Source organism: Ranitomeya imitator, chromosome 6 (genome assembly GCF_032444005.1).
Source record: "Ranitomeya imitator isolate aRanImi1 chromosome 6, aRanImi1.pri, whole genome shotgun sequence".
Taxonomy (NCBI): domain Eukaryota; kingdom Metazoa; phylum Chordata; class Amphibia; order Anura; family Dendrobatidae; genus Ranitomeya; species Ranitomeya imitator.
Window position 1 is genome coordinate 10,617,887 of NC_091287.1, and position 18,875 is coordinate 10,636,761.

General features: G+C 51.2%; 1 protein-coding gene across 1 annotated transcript in view; it reads right to left on the reverse strand.

Annotated features, from left to right (window-relative positions):
* PTH1R (parathyroid hormone 1 receptor) overlaps positions 1 to 18,875 on the reverse strand; it is a 279,840-nt gene that overhangs the window by 9,464 nt on the left and 251,501 nt on the right. The window contains exons 8-9 of the mRNA XM_069729136.1: positions 18,359 to 18,419; positions 6,369 to 6,435 (exon numbers count right to left, since the gene is read on the reverse strand). Coding sequence (XP_069585237.1) covers positions 6,369 to 6,435; positions 18,359 to 18,419 — 128 coding nt within the window. The remainder of the gene's footprint in view (positions 1 to 6,368; positions 6,436 to 18,358; positions 18,420 to 18,875) is intronic.

Genomic DNA, 18,875 nt, shown 5'->3' on the forward strand with positions numbered 1-18,875 from the left:
ATCACAGACTCTGACAATTTATTATGACAAAAATGTGATCGTTCTGTGCTTAAAATAATGAAAAAAGTCCAGAGTCCGTGCTGACGAGCCCCGAGCAGTGGTACAAGGCGAATAGGTCTGACCCGAGACCGGTGGAGCCGAACGTGCCGGCAACAACCACATGGAAAAGGTGAATCCACCTGTGATGTAAAGCTGCCCCTCCAGACAACTCTGTCCACTTCATACCCATCTGTCCTCTCCAAACTCCTCTGTCCTCCTGCAGACTCCTCTGTCCTCCTGCAGACATCTCTATCCTCTCCAGACTCCTCTGTCCTCCTTCAGACTCCTCTGTCCTCCTGCAGACATCTCTATCCTCTCCAGACTCCTCTGTCCCCCTGCAGACATCTCTATCCTCTCCAGACTCCTCTGTCCTCCTTCAGACTCCTCTGTCCCCCTGCAGACATCTCTATCCTCTCCAGACTCCTCTGTCCCCCTGCAGACATCTCTATCCTCTCCAGACTCCTCTGTCCCCCTGCAGACATCTCTATCCTCTCCAGACTCCTCTGTCCTCCTTCAGACTCCTCTGTCCCCCTGCAGACATCTCTATCCTCTCCAGACTCCTCTGTCCCCCTGCAGACATCTCTATCCTCTCCAGACTCCTCTGTCCCCCTGCAGACATCTCTATCCTCTCCAGACTCCTCTGTCCTCCTTCAGACTCCTCTGTCCCCCTGCAGACATCTCTATCCTCTCCAGACTCCTCTGTCCTCTTGTAGACTCCTCTGTTCTCTCCAGGTTCCTCTGTTCCCTCCAAACTCCTCTGTCCTCCTGCAGACCCCTTTGTCCTCTCCAGACTCCTCTGTCCTCGTCTAGACTCCTCTGTCTCTTCCAGACTCCTCTGTCCTCTCCAGACTCCTCTGTCCTCCTGCAGACCCCTTTGTCCTCTCCAGACTCCTCTGTCCTCGTCTAGTCTCCTCTGTCCTCGTCTAGACTCCTCTGTTCCCTCCAGACTCCTCTGTCCTTCTGCAGACCCCTTTGTCCTCTCCAGACTCCTCTGTCCTCTTGTAGACTCCTGTCTCTTCCAGACTCCTCTGTTCTCTCCAAACTCCTCTGTCCTCCTGCAGACCCCTTTGTCCTCTCCAGACTCCTCTGTCCTCGTCTAGACTCCTCTGTCTCTTCCAGACTCCTCTGTTCCCTCCAAACTCCTCTGTCCTCCTGCAGACCCCTTTGTCCTCTCCAGACTCCTCTGTCCTCCTGCAGACCCCTTTATCCTCTCTAAACCCCTTTGCCCTCTCCAGACTCCTCTGTCCCCCTGCAGACATCTCTATCCTCTCCAGACTCCTCTGTCCTCCTGCAGACCCCTTTGTCCTCTCCAGACTCCTCTGTCCTCCTGCAGACCCCTTTGTCCTCTCTAAACCCCTTTGTTCTCTCCAGACTCCTCTGTCTCTTCCACATTCCTCTGTTCCCTCCAAACACCTCTGTCTCCTCCATAATCCTCTTTCAATTTCCCACCCTCCAAACTATTCACATGTGCATGTAGCTCTTTCAAAAACAAGTCCAGCCCTTCCTCTTCCTAGACCATCCATTCCTCTGTTCGGGGGCTCCATGGCCTGATGTTATACAGCATACAGGAGGAGGCAGCACTGGGTGGGGAATAGAGCTGGAGTGACAGAGGCTTCAGATCTACCAGAACCCTTTATCCTCATTTGCATATCAACTGAAACACTCATTTCATGTAAAGACGTCACTGAATTTGTCTTTCATAGATTTACATGTGAATAGTTTGGGGATGAAATCCTGCGATAGATCCCCTCCAGAGTCCTTGTCCCCTCCAGACTCTTCTACTGGTTTATGTCTTAGGGAAGAAAGGATCCGGCAAGCAAACACTGAAATGTTGGAAATGTCGATTCTTCTTTTCGCCAACGATTTCCGAGATTCCAGTGACCCCATTGACCCGGTCAGTGGATCCAGAAAACATTTACCCAGTGTGCACGGACCCAGGAATGATCCGCACAGGAGATCGTTACTTCTCACTCATTTCTGGATACTTTTCACAAGAAGGAACTTTTTGTATTTGTTTTTCTTTATACATTAAAGTCAGTTCAACAAATAGAAGCGACTAATTTCTCACAGAAGTACCGAGCGCCCGACGTGTGGGCAAAGAAGGTCAAAAAGGCTGAAAAAAATTGGACATTTAATTTCCCCTGACAGAAGATGAAGCCGCATTACAAGAATGATAAATACGACTTTTCCATGATTTTTTTATAAATGTCGACGATAAATCTATAAACTGAAAGAACGAAATGTTCCGCACAATCCTAAAATGTTCTACGAGACGTAATGAAGTCTGATTACGGTCGGGGACTCCAGTCCACAGGGAAATGCACCAGTGACAGCGACAACATACTCTGAAACTGGTCACTATCACCACGGAAACATCTGATTGTCAATGTATCTATTACTGTAACCAAATACTAAGGTATGTCATTATCTATGGATATGAAGAGTAGCTGCAGCCCGTGGGAAAACCACAGGAGAACAGTAGGAGAACCACAGGAGAACCACAGGAGAACAGCAGAAGAACAGCAGAAGAACAACAGGAGAACCACAGGAGAACCACAGGAGAATCACAGGAGAACCACAGGAGAACCGAAGGAGAACAGCAGAAGAACAACACGAGAACCACAGGAGAACAGCAGAAGAACAGCAGAAGAACAACAGGAGAACCACAGGAGAATCACAGGAGAACCACAGGAGAACAGCAGAAGAACAACAACAGGAGAACAGCAGAAGAACAACAGGAGAACCACAGGAGAACCACAGGAGAACCACAGGAGAACAGCAGAAGAACAGCAGAAGAACAGCAGAAGAACAGCAGAAGAACAACAACAGGAGAACCACAGGAGAATCACAGGAGAACCACAGGAGAACCACAGGAGAACCGAAGGAGAACAGCAGAAGAACAACACGAGAACCACAGGAGAACAGCAGAAGAACAGCAGAAGAACAACAGGAGAACCACAGGAGAACCACAGGAGAACCACAGGAGAATCACAGGAGAACCACAGGAGAACAGCAGAAGAACAGCAGGAGAACCACAGGAGAATCACAGGAGAACAGCAGAAGAACAGCAGGAGAACCACAGGAGAATCACAGGAGAACCACAGGAGAACAGCAGAAGAACAGCAGAAGAACAACAGGAGAACCACAGGAGAACCACAGGAGAACCACAGGAGAACCGAAGGAGAACAGCAGAAGAACAACACGAGAACCACAGGAGAACAGCAGAAGAACAGCAGAAGAACAACAGGAGAACCACAGGAGAATCACAGGAGAACCACAGGAGAACAGCAGAAGAACAGCAGAAGAACAACAGGAGAACAGCAGAAGAACAACAACAGGAGAACCACAGGAGAACCACAGGAGAACCACAGGAGAACAGCAGAAGAACAGCAGAAGAACAACAGGAGAACCACAGGAGAACCACAGGAGAACCACAGGAGAATCACAGGAGAACCACAGGAGAACCACAGGAGAACAGCAGAAGAACAGCAGAAGAACAACAGGAGAACCACAGGAGAATCACAGGAGAACCACAGGAGAACAGCAGAAGAACAGCAGGAGAACAGCAGAAGAACAACAGGAGAACCACAGGAGAACCACAGGAGAACCACAGGAGAACCACAGGAGAATCACAGGAGAACCACAGGAGAACAGCAGAAGAACAGCAGAAGAACAACAGGAGAACCACAGGAGAACCGAAGGAGAACAGCAGGAGAACCAAAGGAGAACAGCAGGAGAACAGCAGGAGAACCACAGGAGAACAGCAGAAGAACAACAGGAGAACAGCAGAAGAACAACAGGAGAACCACAGGAGAACCGAAGGAGAACCACAGGAGAACCGCAGGAGAACCACAGGAGAACCACAGGAGAACCACAGGAGAACAGCAGGAGAACAACAGGAGAGCCACAGGAGAACAACAGGAGAACAACAGGAGAACCACAGGAGAACCGAAGGAGAACCACAGGAGAACCACAGGAGAACAGCAGAAGAACAGCAGAAGAACAACAGGAGAACCGAAGGAGAACCGCAGGATAACAGCAGAAGAACAACAGGAGAACCACAGGAGATGAACAGCAGGAGAACAGCAGAAGAACAGCAGAAGAACAACAGGAGAACCGAAGGAGAACCGCAGGATAACAGCAGAAGAACAACAACAGGAGAACCACAGGAGATGAACAGCAGGAGAACAGCAGGAGAACAGCAGAAGAACAGCAGGAGAACCACAGGAGAACCACAGGAGAACCAGAGGAGAACAGCAGATGAACAGCAGGAGAACAGCAGGAGAACCACAGGAGAACCGAAGGAGAACCGCAGGAGAACAGCAGAAGAACAACAGGAAAACCACAGGAGAACCGAAGGAGAACAGCAGGAGAACAGCAGAACAACAACAGGAGAACCACAGGAGAACCGAAGGAGAACCGCAGGAGAACAGCAGAAGAACAACAGGAGAACCACAGGAGAACCGAAGGAGAACAGCAGAAGAACAACAGGAGAACCACAGGAGAACCGAAGGAGAACAGCAGGAGAACAGCAGAAGAACAACAGGAGAACCACAGAAGAACCAGAGGAGAACAGCAGGAGAACAGCAGAAGAACAACAGGAGAACCACAGGAGAACCAGAGGAGAACAGCAGATGAACAGCAGGAGAACAGCAGGAGAACCACAGGAGAACCGAAAGAGAACCGCAGGAGAACCGAAGGAGAACCGAAGGAGAACCGGAGAACAGCAGAAGAGCAACAGGAGAACCGAAGGAGAACCGCAGGAGAACAGCAGAAGAACAGCAGAATTACAACAGGAGAACCACAGGAGAACCAGAGGAGAACAGCAGATGAACAGCAGGAGAACAGCAGGAGAACCACAGGAGAACCACAGGAGAACAACAGGAGAACCACAGGAGAACCGAAGGTGAACCACAGGAGAACCTAAGGAGAACCGCAGGAGAAATACAGGAGAACCACAGGAGAACCACAGGAGAACAGCAGAAGAACAACAACAGGAGAACCACAGGAGAACCGAAGGAGAACCGCAGGAGAACCACAGGAGAACCGCAGGAGAACCGCAGGAGAACCGCAGGAGAACCAAAGGAGAACCGCAGGAGAACCGAAGGAGAACCGCAGGAGAACCGAAGGAGAACAGCAGATGAACAGCAGGAGAACCACAGGAGAACCGAAGGAGAACCACAGGAGAACCAGAGGAGAACAGCAGAAGAACAACAGGAGAACCACAGAAGAACAACAGGAGAACCACAGGAGAAAAGAAGAACCGCAGGAGAACCGAAGGAGAACAGCAGATGAACAGCAGGAGAACCACAGGAGAACCGAAGGAGAACCACAGGAGACCCAGAGGAGAACAGCAGGAGAGCCACAGGAGAACCGAAGGAGAACCAGAGGAGAACAGCAGAAGAACATCAGGAGAACAGCAGGGGAACAGGAGAAGAACAACAGGAGAACCACAGGAGAACAACAGGAAAACCGCAGGAGAACCACAGGAGAGCAGCAGAAGAAGAGCAGAACTGCAAAAGAACCACAGGAAGTTGCAGAAGAAAGGCAAGAGAACTAGAAGAGAACCGCAGGGGCTTTCTGTGAAGGCAATAATCCAGAATTGAAACAAAAAGCTGCAATGTAACAGACCAGAACCACATGTGGACTCCTTCTCATAGGCTGCCCCCCGTTATTACCCCCACCGGTCTCCGATATATACACACATTCTATGGAGGAGCAGATCTTAGCCCTCAGTCTTGATCCAATTTACAGATGGGCTTGAGTAGATGTGAATTTGCCATGAGGGGGGGGTGAATACTTTTTATAGCCCCTTTAAAAATACATTTTCTATGTTTTGTGGGAAACTCAGTGACAGACGGAACCTCAGCTCTATCAAAGGAAAATGAATGTTTAAAGATAAATATTCCATAAACCATAAAAAGCGGAAATAAATATTTAACACCACGAGGCTCGTCCAAGAAAATCTGTCAAGGAACCAAACAAGCGGCATCGGGGCCGAGTCTGCAGCAGCGAATTATAGACGGAACCGGACTTTTATTATCAGATCTTCTACACTAGATACCGGCCGAAATGGATCAAGACAAATAACGAGAAATGATTTAACCCACTGAGGACCGGGGGAATGATTCTGTCATTGGATCCTCGCCTTATGGTCAGCCATAACTGTTTTTATTTTGGAGCTCCGGGTAATTAGGTGAGGACCCCGATAGTTGGACACCCCCAAAGTCATAATCCACTATAGTGTGAAAGTGTGAAATCACAGATCAAGGAAAAGGACGACATCAGATTACTGCACAGTATGAACGAGGTCATAACCAGCCACTTACCACAGTAGCAGCCAGGATCGGACCCTGAATGATCCACTTCAAATTCCCTGCACTCAGATCCCAGCACCTACCAGAGAAAGCAAGACAGAGGAATGAACCGCAGCGCTACACAGTGATCACAGCAGAATAGTGAGTGCAGCTCTGGGGTATAATACAGGATGTAACTCAGGATCAGTAATGTAATGTATGTACACAGTGACTGCACCAGCAGAATAGTGAGTGCAGCTCTGGGGTATAATACAGGATGTAATTCAGGATCAGTAATGTAATGTATGTACACAGTGACTGCACCAGCAGAATAGTGAGTGCAGCTCTGGGGTATAATACAGGAGGTAACTCAGGATCAGTAATGTAATGTATGTACACAGTGACTGCACCAGCAGAATAGTGAGTGCAGCTCTGGAGTATAATACAGGAGGTAACTCAGGATCAGTAATGTAATGTATGTACACAGTGACTGCACCAGCAGAATAGTGAGTGCAGCTCTGGAGTATAATACAGGAGGTAACTCAGGATCAGTAATGTAATGTATGTACACAGTGACTGCACCAGCAGAATAGTGAGTGCAGCTCTGGAGTATAATACAGGAGGTAACTCAGGATCAGTAATGTAATGTATGTACACAGTGACTGCACCAGCAGAATAGTGAGTGCAGCTCTGGAGTATAATACAGGATGTAACTCAGGATCAGTAATGTAATGTATGTACACAGTGACTGCACCAGCAGAATAGTGAGTGCAGCACTGGGGTATAATACAGGAGGTAACTCAGGATCAGTAATGTAATGTATGTACACAGTGACTGCACCAGCAGAATAGTGAGTGCAGCTCTGGGGTATAATACAGGATGTAACTCAGGATCAGTAATGTAATGTATGCACACAGTGACTGCACCAGCAGAATAGTGAGTGCAGCTCTGGGGTATAATACAGGAGGTAACTCAGGATCAGTAATGTAATGTATGTACACAGTGACTGCACCAGCAGAATAGTGAGTGCAGCTCTGGGGTATAATACAGGAGGTAACTCAGGATCAGTAATGTAATGTATGTACACAGTGACTGCACCAGCAGAATAGTGAGTGCAGCTCTGGGGTATAATACAGGAGGTAACTCAGGATCAGTAATGTAATGTATGTACACAGTGACTGCACCAGCGGAATAGTGAGTGCAGCTCTGGGGTGTAATACAGGATGTAACTCAGGATCAGTAATGTACTGTATGTACACAGTGACTGCACCAGCAGAATAGTGAGTGCAGCTCTGGAGGATAATACAGGAGGTAACTCAGGATCAGTAATATAATGTATGTACACTGTGACTGCACCAGCAGAATAGTGAGTGCTGCTCTGGAGGATAATACAGGAGGTATCTCAGGATCAGTAATCTAATGTATGTACACAGTGACTGCACCAGCAGAATAGTGAGTGCTGCTCTGGAGGATAATACAGGAGGTAACTCAGGATCAGTAATGTAATGTATGTACACTGTGACTGCACCAGCAGAATAGTGAGTACAGCTCTGGGGTATAATACAGGATGTAACTCAGGATCAGTAATGTAATGTATGTACACAGTGACTGCACCAGCAGAATAGTGAGTGCAGCTCTGGGGTATAATACAGGATGTAACTCAGGATCAGTAATGTAATGTATGTACACAGTGACTGCACCAGTAGAATAGTGAGCGCAGCTCTGGAGTGTCATACAGGAAGAGGCGGAGCCTGTTTGCCGTGTGCTCTGTGTGCTGCCTAGAGAGAGCTCCTGGGAAGGGAGGTAAAGTTTTCCATCCAGGACTTTTTGTCTGCCCCCTTCCCAGGAAAGAAGGCTCATTTTGGGACTGGCCTCCGGGGCTGGGCCCCCGGCTCCCAGCTCCCGGTCCAAGTCGGCGGGGGGTGGGAGGACTCCAACTCCGGCTAGGGCCACAAGATCTGGCCAAGGATCCAACATGAAGACCCGTAGGACCCCTGAAGCCGCGGCGGCTCCTTCCCCCGGAGGTAGGCCGAGTACGAGCAGGGGTGCTGCAGCGGTGCCTCTTGGTTGGGGCACCAAGGCGGCTAGAGAATCCGCCCTGGTCTATGGTTCCCGCGTCCATGCGCACCTCTGCGAGTATGAGGACGCCTCAAGGAAGCTAAAATCCCTCTGGGGGGAGTTGAGGGTAGCTAAGGAGAGGTCTGACAGGGCCTCCGGCAATAAGAAGGCCGAGCTATCCGCCGCGGTCAAGAAGATCAAGAAATCCATACAAGACCTGGAAAGCCGGAGATGTGAGATCCTGGATGGTAGCGGGGCCTTCCGTGAAAAGCTGGAGAACGATGACCGGTTCAGAGCCATGGCCGGTGGGGCTCTGGAGGGGTCACGGAGCTCCGGCCAGGTGGTGGAGGAGGTGGTGGAGGAGGATGATGAGGAAGAGGAATGCGAGGAGGAGGTCGTGCCCTACCCACCGCCTGGTGGCCTGGTAAGAGATCTCCAGGCGTCGCATAGCGGGATAGCCCCCGAGCAGGTGGCTCTCCCATCAGATTCTGGCCCTTCAGGGGACAGCGGGAGCGAAGGGGAGGATGAGGATGGTGGGAGTAGTAGCAGTGAGGGGGGCTGCCTCATCATGCAGCAGATCCGGCAGATCGAGTCCCCGGTCCGTTTTAACCAGCTGAGGTTCGGGGATGAGATCTGCGAGGACGAGGCAACCAGGAGGGGGATGAAGAGAAAGGCTAAGAAGAGGAATAAGCAGAAAACATCTACTGTGCAGAAATTTGTGTATGTCCCCCTCTCTGGGGCCCCCCGGTCCCGCTGTGCGGCACCCGCTACCCACCCCGGCTCGGCCTCTGTTGTGGGTCCGCAGCGAGGGAGCCGGGAGATTACAGGCCATGACACGCAGGGCGCTGCCTCTGTTTGTGGTAACGGAGGGGGTAGTGATGTGTCTGATATGGAGCATGATATGGAGGGTGGCCCAGTGGTGGGCAGGAGAGTGACAGCCGGGACCGCATCTCCGGCGGTGAGCGCTGAGGTGTCTGGGTCCCCCACTTACGGATCCGTTAAAGCTGGATCGCTTCTGGGGACCCAGGCACCTAGTAAAGTAAAGGGTGAGGGGCCTGCGGCTCCGGCTGAACAGGCTCATAAAAAGAAAATGGTGGAAGCTCCCCTGGCGGGGTCTGCGGTGAAGTCGGGGTCTCCTGCATTGGGGGCACCGCCGCTGGTGGATGCTGAGGGGGAGTGGCCTAGCCTGGGGCCAGCCGCTGGAGTTGCTGTGGCCAGGCTGTTTGTGGCCCAGGGTGTGGTGGTGGGGGGCGCTGTGCCTCAGGGGACCGGTACCGCTGGGGGGATTCCTGGGGGTGGATCCAGCTCTGGGTCGGCTCTGGGGGTCCCGCTGCGGCCGGTCTCAGGGGGCGTGGCCTCCTCGGCACCCGCTGCCCATGTAGGAGCAGCTTTGGATAGCTGTGCTGTGCGGCTGGAGGCTGGGGGCGTGGCTTCCAAAGCAAAAGAAAAAAAAATGGTCTTGGCTGCAGTCAGCAATGGAGCAGGAACTGCAGCTGCAGCAGATAGCAGCAAGGGCGCCTGCCTGGCGGGGTCCCCTGTGTCCGGGGGCTTACCTGCGGTGGGGGCTCCGGCCACAAGGCAGGATGGAGCTGGAGGTGGGTCTGCTCCTGGCTTCCTACCTGCCAGTGAGGGAGGAAGCTCTGTGCCTGCTGTGGTGGAAAGTCAGACAGTGCTGCTTAAAACCAATGGCAGCCGGACTCTTAAAGGGACAGCAGCACTGTGTGTTCCAAACCCCCCAGCAGGGAAGATGCCACCAGTAGGTGACGGTAGCAGTGGGAAAACAAAACCTGGAAATACCCAAAAGGTGAGGCAAAATAATACTGACCCCAGTGTGCATGTGAGTGAGAGTGCGGTGACTGATGGAGTGGATGAGGAGGGTGCGGTTATGGAAGTGTCTGTGGTTGAGGATGCGAGTGGTAGTGCGTCTGAGGTGGCAAGTGTGAATATCGTGGCAAGTGTGAGTACGGTGTCTGATGGTAGTGGGAGAAGGGGGGAGGGGGCCGGTCCATCTGCCCCCCCGGCCACAGGTCCTCTGAGTTATTCGGGGGTGGTGGCTGGAGCCTCGGGGCCTAATCAAGGGGTTTCCTCGCCTCTGGACCTCAGGGATAGCGTCTTGCGGCGCCGTTTCCTGGAGGCCCTCAAAAAGGGAGAACGGACGATCGAAGTAGAGGGAAGAGTGGTGGACTTGGCCTTTTGGCTGGATAGACACGGCCTGGCTGCCTTCCAAGATAAAAGGGAAGGGGAAACGGTTTGGTCCCTCCCGACAGCCGGGCAGGGGGTGGCCAGGCGGAATGTGGTCCGTCTTCGGTGGAGGGGCAGTGAAGCGTGCCCGCCAAGAGCGAGGGTTGTGGAGCTCCTTCTGAAGATGGACTTCAGGGCAACGGACATCTTTGCCCTGATTCATCTGTTTGGCACCTCCTTCTTCGATGTCAGTTTTGTTCGGCCGGAGGGCTTGGAGCTTTTCTGGTCGAATTTTGAACTGGCAAAGGGGGAGCCCGGCTGGCGAGACTTTGCCGTGCAGGCGGTGTCTCGTCAAAATAGTGTAAAGAGGGTGACCGTTCTGACAGGTAACGAGTCACTCTCTGGGGTCGACATAATGACGTGGCTTTCCCGTTATGGGGAAGTCACCGAGGTCCCTAAGAAAAATAGGGACGAGTTTGGCATTTGGTCAGGGGGCTGGACCTTCATGGTAAAGTTGAAGGTTTCAGGAGGTACGGTCACCCACATCCCCTCCTCAGCATTTCTGGGGAGGGACAGAATCCAGATCTTCTACCAGGGGCAACCGAAGGTCTGCCACAGGTGCGGTGATCCCCGCCACTTCAGCGCAGGCTGCAAGGTGCAGAAATGTGCCTTGTGTGGCGGGGTAGGCCATCTTGCCGCAGCCTGTGGTGACATTAGGTGTCACCTGTGTGGTGACCTAGGTCACCCGTATAGCCGCTGCCCCCGTTCCTTTTCCAGCACCATCTCTGGCCCGACAGGGGGGAGCCCCGGGGGGGTCCCTGGTGGTGCAGCTTCTGCTGGGGCTGAGGGTGGAGGCTTGAGGGGAGCTGAGGGGTCAGTGAGGAAAGGCGAGGCTGGTACATCTGCCCACCAGTGGCAACAGGTGAGGCGCCGTAAGGGCAGGGGGCAGGATAAGCCTCAGGCAACTGGGGTGATGACTGCCCCCAGCCTGGACGCGGCAGCCGAAGCCTCTGAGGCCCTGGGGGAGAAGGCGGTGAGCGAGGAGATCCGGAGGATGGAGAGGGAGGAGTTGGCTGCTTCTGATAACTCTTCCCAGTATGAAAGTCTGGATGAAGAGGTGGTGGAGCAGCCTAAAAAAACGGGTGACAATCGTACCGGTAAGAGTCGGAAGAAGAAGAAGAACAAGGCTAAAAAATCTAAGCCCCCCCCCCCCCCCCTGGCCACTGGGGTGCCTACGGAAGGGCTCACCGACTCCCCTCTGATCCCCCTCTCCAATCGGTTCCAAGCCCTCGATGACTCTGCTGTGTCGGAGGTCGGGGGTGAGGGGCCGAACGCAACATCTGGGGTGCCTTCGGGGAATGGTGAGGTCTGTCCTCCGGGGGATTCACACTCCTCTGGGGGGGGGGACTACCTCGGGGTCCAGGGGCGAGGAATCTATTTCTGGGAAGTCCTGTACTGTAAAGGAGGATATGGACACCTCGGTGTCTTTAAAGAGGAGGGGTGAATCGGGCTCCTCCTCAGAGGGGAAGAGGAAATCAGGGGGTACGGTTAAAAAACAGGCCATCTAACTCAATCACCCATGATGGCGGAACCTACCCCGTTGACTCTGGCGTCAATTAATGTCGCCAGCATAAAGTCAGATACGGCTAGATTTACGGCCTTTGATTTTTTCACCCGGGTTGAGGCTGATATTTTATTTTTGCAGGAGACCAGACTAACGGACCTGGGGTCCATCTACAAAGCAAAGAGGGAATGGAGGAGTGGGCCCTCATACTGGTCTCTTGCGGCCGAGCCGTATAGCGGGGTAGCGGTCCTTTTTAAGACCGAGGAGGTGGAATGCAGACGGGTGATTGAGGTAGAAATGGGGAGATGTTTGGTCCTTGACGTCTTCATGAGGGGACAGGAGCTTCGGCTCATCAATATCTATGGCCCGCAATCTAAGTGGGACCGTAAATGTCTCTTCCTGAGGATCAAGCCCTATCTTTTTACAAGCCGGCAGGTGGTCTTCGGTGGGGATTTTAATACTGTAACCAGACTCCGTGATAGGGGAGGCCCCGGAGACCGGCTGGCTTATGATAGCGTAGCCTTGAATAGCATAGTAAGCGAAGCTCGCCTGGTGGATGTCCACATCCGGCACACCCCAGGTCACGGGGGTTTCACCTTTTTTAGGGGAAGCAGTAGGTCTAGGATAGATAGGTTTTTTTTAAAGGAGGAAGCCGTCTCTTCTGCAGTGTCCGCTGTTGAGGTGGAGTTCTCCGATCACTGTTTCATTTTCTTTACTTTGAATGTTACAGAGACCCCCCGCATGGGGAGAGGCCTATGGAAGCTGAATTCGTCCCTTCTGGAAGAGGCGGAAGTAAGACAGTCCTTTGAGGAATTTCTTCAGAGCCAGGTACCTCTCTTGGGTCTTTGTAGCAGTAAGTCTGAGTGGTGGGCGATCTTCAAAAGAAGGGTCGCGGGGTTCTTCCGTCAGCTCTCGAGCCTCAGGGGCCTGAACAGGTACCGCCTGTATCGGGAGCTGGGGAGGAAACTCGAGCAGCTCGTCTCGACTGGAGGGGACCGAGAGGAAATCTCCAGGGTGAAGACCTTGCTCAAGGGGTGCCAGTATGATAGGCACACATCCTTGGTTTTTGAGAGGGATTTCGGGAGGTACCGCTCACCCGACCCTTACAGAAACTGCAGGTTGTCAGTGAATTGTAAGATGGTGAGAGGACTGATTGACAGTACGGGGTCCCTGAACAGATCCAAATCGGGGATTCTGGAGGTGGTCAGATCCTTCTACTTGCACCTCTTGGGGAGGAGGGATCCTGATCGAGATGAGATGTCGGCTTTCCTGACTGAAACCATCCCTGAGCCAGGGGATGACCCCTCTCTTCATGTTTTGACAGAAGCAATCAGGGAAGAGGAAGTGAGACGGGCGATTGATGGGCTCTGGCCCAAAAAGTCGCCCGGTCCGGATGGCTTAACATCCGAGTTCTACAAGACTTTTAGGGACTCTTTGGTCCCCCTCTTGACTGAGATGTTTAATGAGTGTCTCTCCTCGGACATTCTGCCCAGTTCAATGAGGAAGTCAGCCCTGATTATCCTGTCAAAGGGTAAAGACTCGTCCCGTATTGAGAATTGGCGTCCCATAGCGCTTCTCAATACGGACCGAAAGGTTCTGGCAAAGGTGCTTTTTAATCGGTTGGTGCAGTTTGCGCCCCGGCTCCTTTCGGGGGCCCAGCACTGCTCTGTTCCAGGCCGCAGTACATTTAGTGCTATGCTCGGTGTCCGGGAGGCAGTGGAGCAGGGCAGGGCGGGTCACTGGAAGGGGTACTTGCTGTCCTTAGATCAGGCGAAGGCCTTTGACCGGGTTAACCATGAGTACCTCTGGTCCGTCCTTCTGAGATATGGTCTGCCTGGGAGGTTTGTTGATTGGTTGAGAGTTTTATACAATGGGGCAGAGACTTTTCCGCTCGTGAACGGTTGGGTCGGACACCCTTTTGAGGTGAGGTCTGGTGTCCGCCAGGGCTGTCCTCTGAGCCCACTGTTATACGTGTTTGCGATCGACCCCCTTTTAAGGAGGGTGGAGCGTGGACCGTTGGTGGGAGTCAGGATGGACCAGGCGGATCCTGAGGCCGCCTTGAGGGTAGTGGCGTACGCTGACGATGTTTCCCTTTTTGTATCCTCGAGAGAGGAGGCAGATTGGGTGATGTCTGAGGTTGAACGCTACTCGGTGGCATCCGGATCCATGATCAACCGGGACAAGTGTGAGAGTCTCTGGCTGGGAGGGGGAGATCCAAGTTTTGATCTCCCGGACACCCTTCCAGGGCCTCAGGCCACAGCAAAAATATTAGGCATCAGTTTCGGCCCGGGGGACTATCCCCAGCAAAACTGGGAGGGCAGACTTAAGATTGCCGCTCAGAAGGTGAATCAGTGGAAGGGTTGGTCTTTGACCCTAAGGGAAAGGGTTAGTCTTGCCAAGGGCTATTTGCTTCCTTTGCTAATATATCTGGGCAGCGTCTGCATCTTGCCAGAGCCTCTTTGGACACGGGTTTACAGCCTGTTTTTCCAATTATTATGGGGAAATAGGCTGAACCTAATCAAGAGGGAGGTCACGTACCGCACGAGGAGACTAGGAGGGTTGGGTATGGTCAACCCAGTGGTGTTTCTAGTAAACACCTTTCTTAAGGCAAACCTCGCCAACCTCTGGTTAGAGAGGGCTCCTCTGTGGGTATTCTCCTGTAGGGGGTGGTTTCGGCCTTTCTTCCAGGAATGGGAGACAGGAGGGCAGGTGAAGGACCTTCGTACACCTCATGGGCATCTTCCGGCTTATGCTACCCCAGTTCTGAAGGTGATCCGTCGGTGGGGTCTGGGAGTGTGGGAGATCAGGACCATGTTGAGAAGGTTTCTTGACAATAGGGTCCTGTTGACCCACTTTCAGAAGCCCCTGGCGCTCAGGGATTGCCCAAGCTGGGATCTGGAGGTGGGGCTCGGGTTATTGAACTCTAAGCGGATCCCCTTGAAGTTTTGGGACTTGGCTTGGCGCTGCTTCCATGGGAAGCTGTATGTGAGGGACAACCTGAAGTGCAGACGCTCTCATGACCGGGATTGTCCCCGCGAGGAGTGTGGCGGCATGCTTGAAAGCATGGAGCATTTCCTGCTTCGGTGTCTCTTTAATACAGAGGTCTATAGCAGGGTGGGTGCTTCCATTGGCTGGCCCAGGCTGGCAGGCCTTTCCTATGCGGAGTGGGCCTATGGGGCATTCAGGTCCCTTGGTGGCCGAGATCGGGGCACTGTTTTCTTAGTTAGTTTAGTAACTAGGTTCCACACGTGGAATGCACGGTGTCTAGTGTCTACTCAGCGGAAAGTCCTCCCCAGGGAAGAGGTGATTAGGAACATCCTGGGTGACCTGGCAAAAGTGCGCTTGCTGGAGTTTGAGAGGCTGGGTGCAGGGAGGGCCTCTCTTCTATGGAGGGGTTTCTCCTTTAATGTGCCCTAGGGAGAGTTAGGTTCTGTGTGCCTGTGATAGGGTTGAGTTTTATCCTTTTATCTTTATTTTGTAGGGTCAGATAGATGTGTAGGGACAGGGAGGGACAGATAGGGACAGTCTTAGGGACAGGTAGTTAGTATTAGGTTGGTAGTGAGGGTCAGTGAGGGACAGATAGGGGCAGGTAGGGTGAGATTGGTAGGGTTATAGGGACAGGATTTTCTCTTTTGTGTTGTTAGGGAGGGTCAGGGTGATGTGCGGTAGATTAGGGTGAGAGCCTCTGGTCTCCAGTTCCTGGTGGTGGGCTGTAACCCTCACTTACAGATTTTTGTTTTGTAATTGGTAACCTGGGTATAGGGCTTGCAAGCATTGAACTTGGGCCTGTTCTTTGGTCATGGTTAAGGTGTGTAGTGGTTATTATTATTATGTTATTATTGATATGTTATTATAAGGTTGTATATATATGTTACATGTGTATTATGATGCGTGTAGGGGGATTTAGTTTAGGTGGGGTGGGGGGTTTCTTGGGGGGTGGGGGGATGGGTTTTGGAGAATGGACGTCCGGCGGGATGCCAAGAAGAGGAAAAAAAGGCCATAAACTTTTATGGACCTTGCTGTATAGGAAAGGCCACAAACTTTGGTGGGACCTGGTGTGATAGGCCACAAACTCTTGTGGGACCTGGTGTGATAGGCCACAAACTTTCGTGGGACCTTTGGGGGAATGGTGGTGGTATAGTTTAGGAGGAAAAAAAAAAAAATATATAAAATTTAAAAATATATAAAAATATATGATTAAGTTTCGGCCAGGTGGCCTATTTACTTTGTTTAGGGCAGTTGGCCGACTTGTTTATTTTTCTAGGGATGAATGCGTGGGTATGTGTGTATGAGGGGAAAAAGGATATAGGTTGAGGTCTCTTCCCTTGCTGGGGGTATTAATGAAATGGAGGAACATTTTGTTTGTATAAATCTGCTGGACATTGGACTTTTTGGGGATTGTAAATAATTTGTTTTGAGTTTGTCTGTAAGCTTTGCCTGTAAGTTTTGTTTGGTACTTTTATAATAAAAAGAGATACAGGAGGTAACTCAGGATCAGTAATGTAATGTATGTACACAGTGACTGCACCAGCAGAACAGTGAGTGCAGCTCTGGAGTATAATACAGGAGGTAACTCAGGATCAGTAATGTAATGTATGTACACAGTGACTGCACCAGCAGAATAGTGAGTGCAGCTCTGGAGTATAATACAGGAGGTAACTCAGGATCAGTAATGTAATGTATGTACACAGTGACTGCACCAGCAGAACAGTGAGTGCAGCTCTGGAGTATAATACAGGAGGTAACTCAGGATCAGTAATGTAATGTATGTACACAGTGACTGCACCAGCAGAATAGTGAGTGCAGCTCTGGAGTATAATACAGGAGGTAACTCAGGATCAGTAATGTAATGTATGTACACAGTGACTGCACCAGCAGAATAGTGAGTGCAGCTCTGGAGTATAATACAGGATGTAACTCAGGATCAGTAATGTAATGTATGTACACAGTGACTGCACCAGCAGAATAGTGAGTGCAGCACTGGGGTATAATACAGGAGGTAACTCAGGATCAGTAATGTAATGTATGTACACAGTGACTGCACCAGCAGAATAGTGAGTGCAGCTCTGGGGTATAATACAGGATGTAACTCAGGATCAGTAATGTAATGTATGCACACAGTGACTGCACCAGCAGAATAGTGAGTGCAGCTCTGGGGTATAATACAGGAGGTAACTCAGGATCAGTAATGTAATGTATGTACACAGTGACTGCACCAGCAGAATAGTGAGTGCAGCTCTGGGGTATAATACAGGAGGTAACTCAGGATCAGTAATGTAATGTATGTACACAGTGACTGCACCAGCGGAATAGTGAGTGCAGCTCTGGGGTGTAATACAGGATGTAACTCAGGATCAGTAATGTACTGTATGTACACTGTGACTGCACCAGCAGAATAGTGAGTGCTGCTCTGGAGGATAATACAGGAGGTATCTCAGGATCAGTAATCTAATGTATGTACACAGTGACTGCACCAGCAGAATAGTGAGTGCTGCTCTGGAGGATAATACAGGAGGTAACTCAGGATCAGTAATGTAATGTATGTACACTGTGACTGCACCAGCAGAATAGTGAGTGCAGCTCTGGGGTATAATACAGGATGTAACTCAGGATCAGTAATGTAATGTATGTACACAGTGACTGCACCAGCAGAATAGTGAGTGCAGCTCTGGGGTATAATACAGGATGTAACTCAGGATCAGTAATGTAATGTATGTACACAGTGACTGCATCAGCAGAATAGTGAGTGCAGCTCTGGGGTATAATACAGGATGTAACTCAGGATCAGCGCAGGATCAGTAATGTAAGTGATCGGTTTCCAGCTACTCTTCTAATCTTGAATGTAATGTCTGAGATGGTTTAGTGAATGCTGCGCTGAGCCAGTTGCACACGAGGTCCCTTCTAACATTCTATGGTTCTATGAATGACAGCTGCAGGTTGTACTGAGCAGTGTGAGACTCCAGCAGCGGCAGGGAGGACGGAGGATGAGGATTTGTTAATGCAGGAGGCTGATTACTAATTCCTGGATCATTCTGATGTGGATGTTCTCAGTAAGTGCAGTTGGGTCAGAGATCTGTTAAGCGCTGTCTTCGGTTTGTATTGTGACCCCTGGGGACAGATCTGGTTTTCGGCTATTGTACTTGGGGACATGCAGCCGCTGTCGCTGATGGAGCCGTGCACATTAGATACAAAGCGTCGCACACTGAGGTTTTCCACTTACTCTGTGTCGGCCAATGTGGCTCGTTCCCGTGCCCATATAACAACAAATATCGCGGGAACACCTGCAAATAAGAGACACTGACCTCAGGGGAGAAACTACGGACAGGTGCAAGGTCCTGACAAGCAGGAGAAATGCAAAACTAACAAGTCAAAGCGCAGCAGAAGAGTGAGGAAGGAACAAGACGCAACATTGTATCACTGGAGACTTCACAGAACGACGGAAAGTGGGAGGGATGAGAGCGAAGCTTGAAGAGTCACTGACACCATACTGCTAGCTATAGGTGCAAAACCACAAGAGGGAAAACAGCAAAGTGTAAACTGATAAGACAACCTGGAACATGGAGGCCGGCACTGATGACAGCGACTCCTATAACATCCACATTGTATGCGCTGTGCAAGCCGATCACCACACACAGTGTGTACAATGCAGGCGCCATAGACCCAGCAACAGCCTGACACTACTGCCTGCAAAAGACATGGTGTGCAACGGGAACCTACCGACAACTAGTGACCGAAAC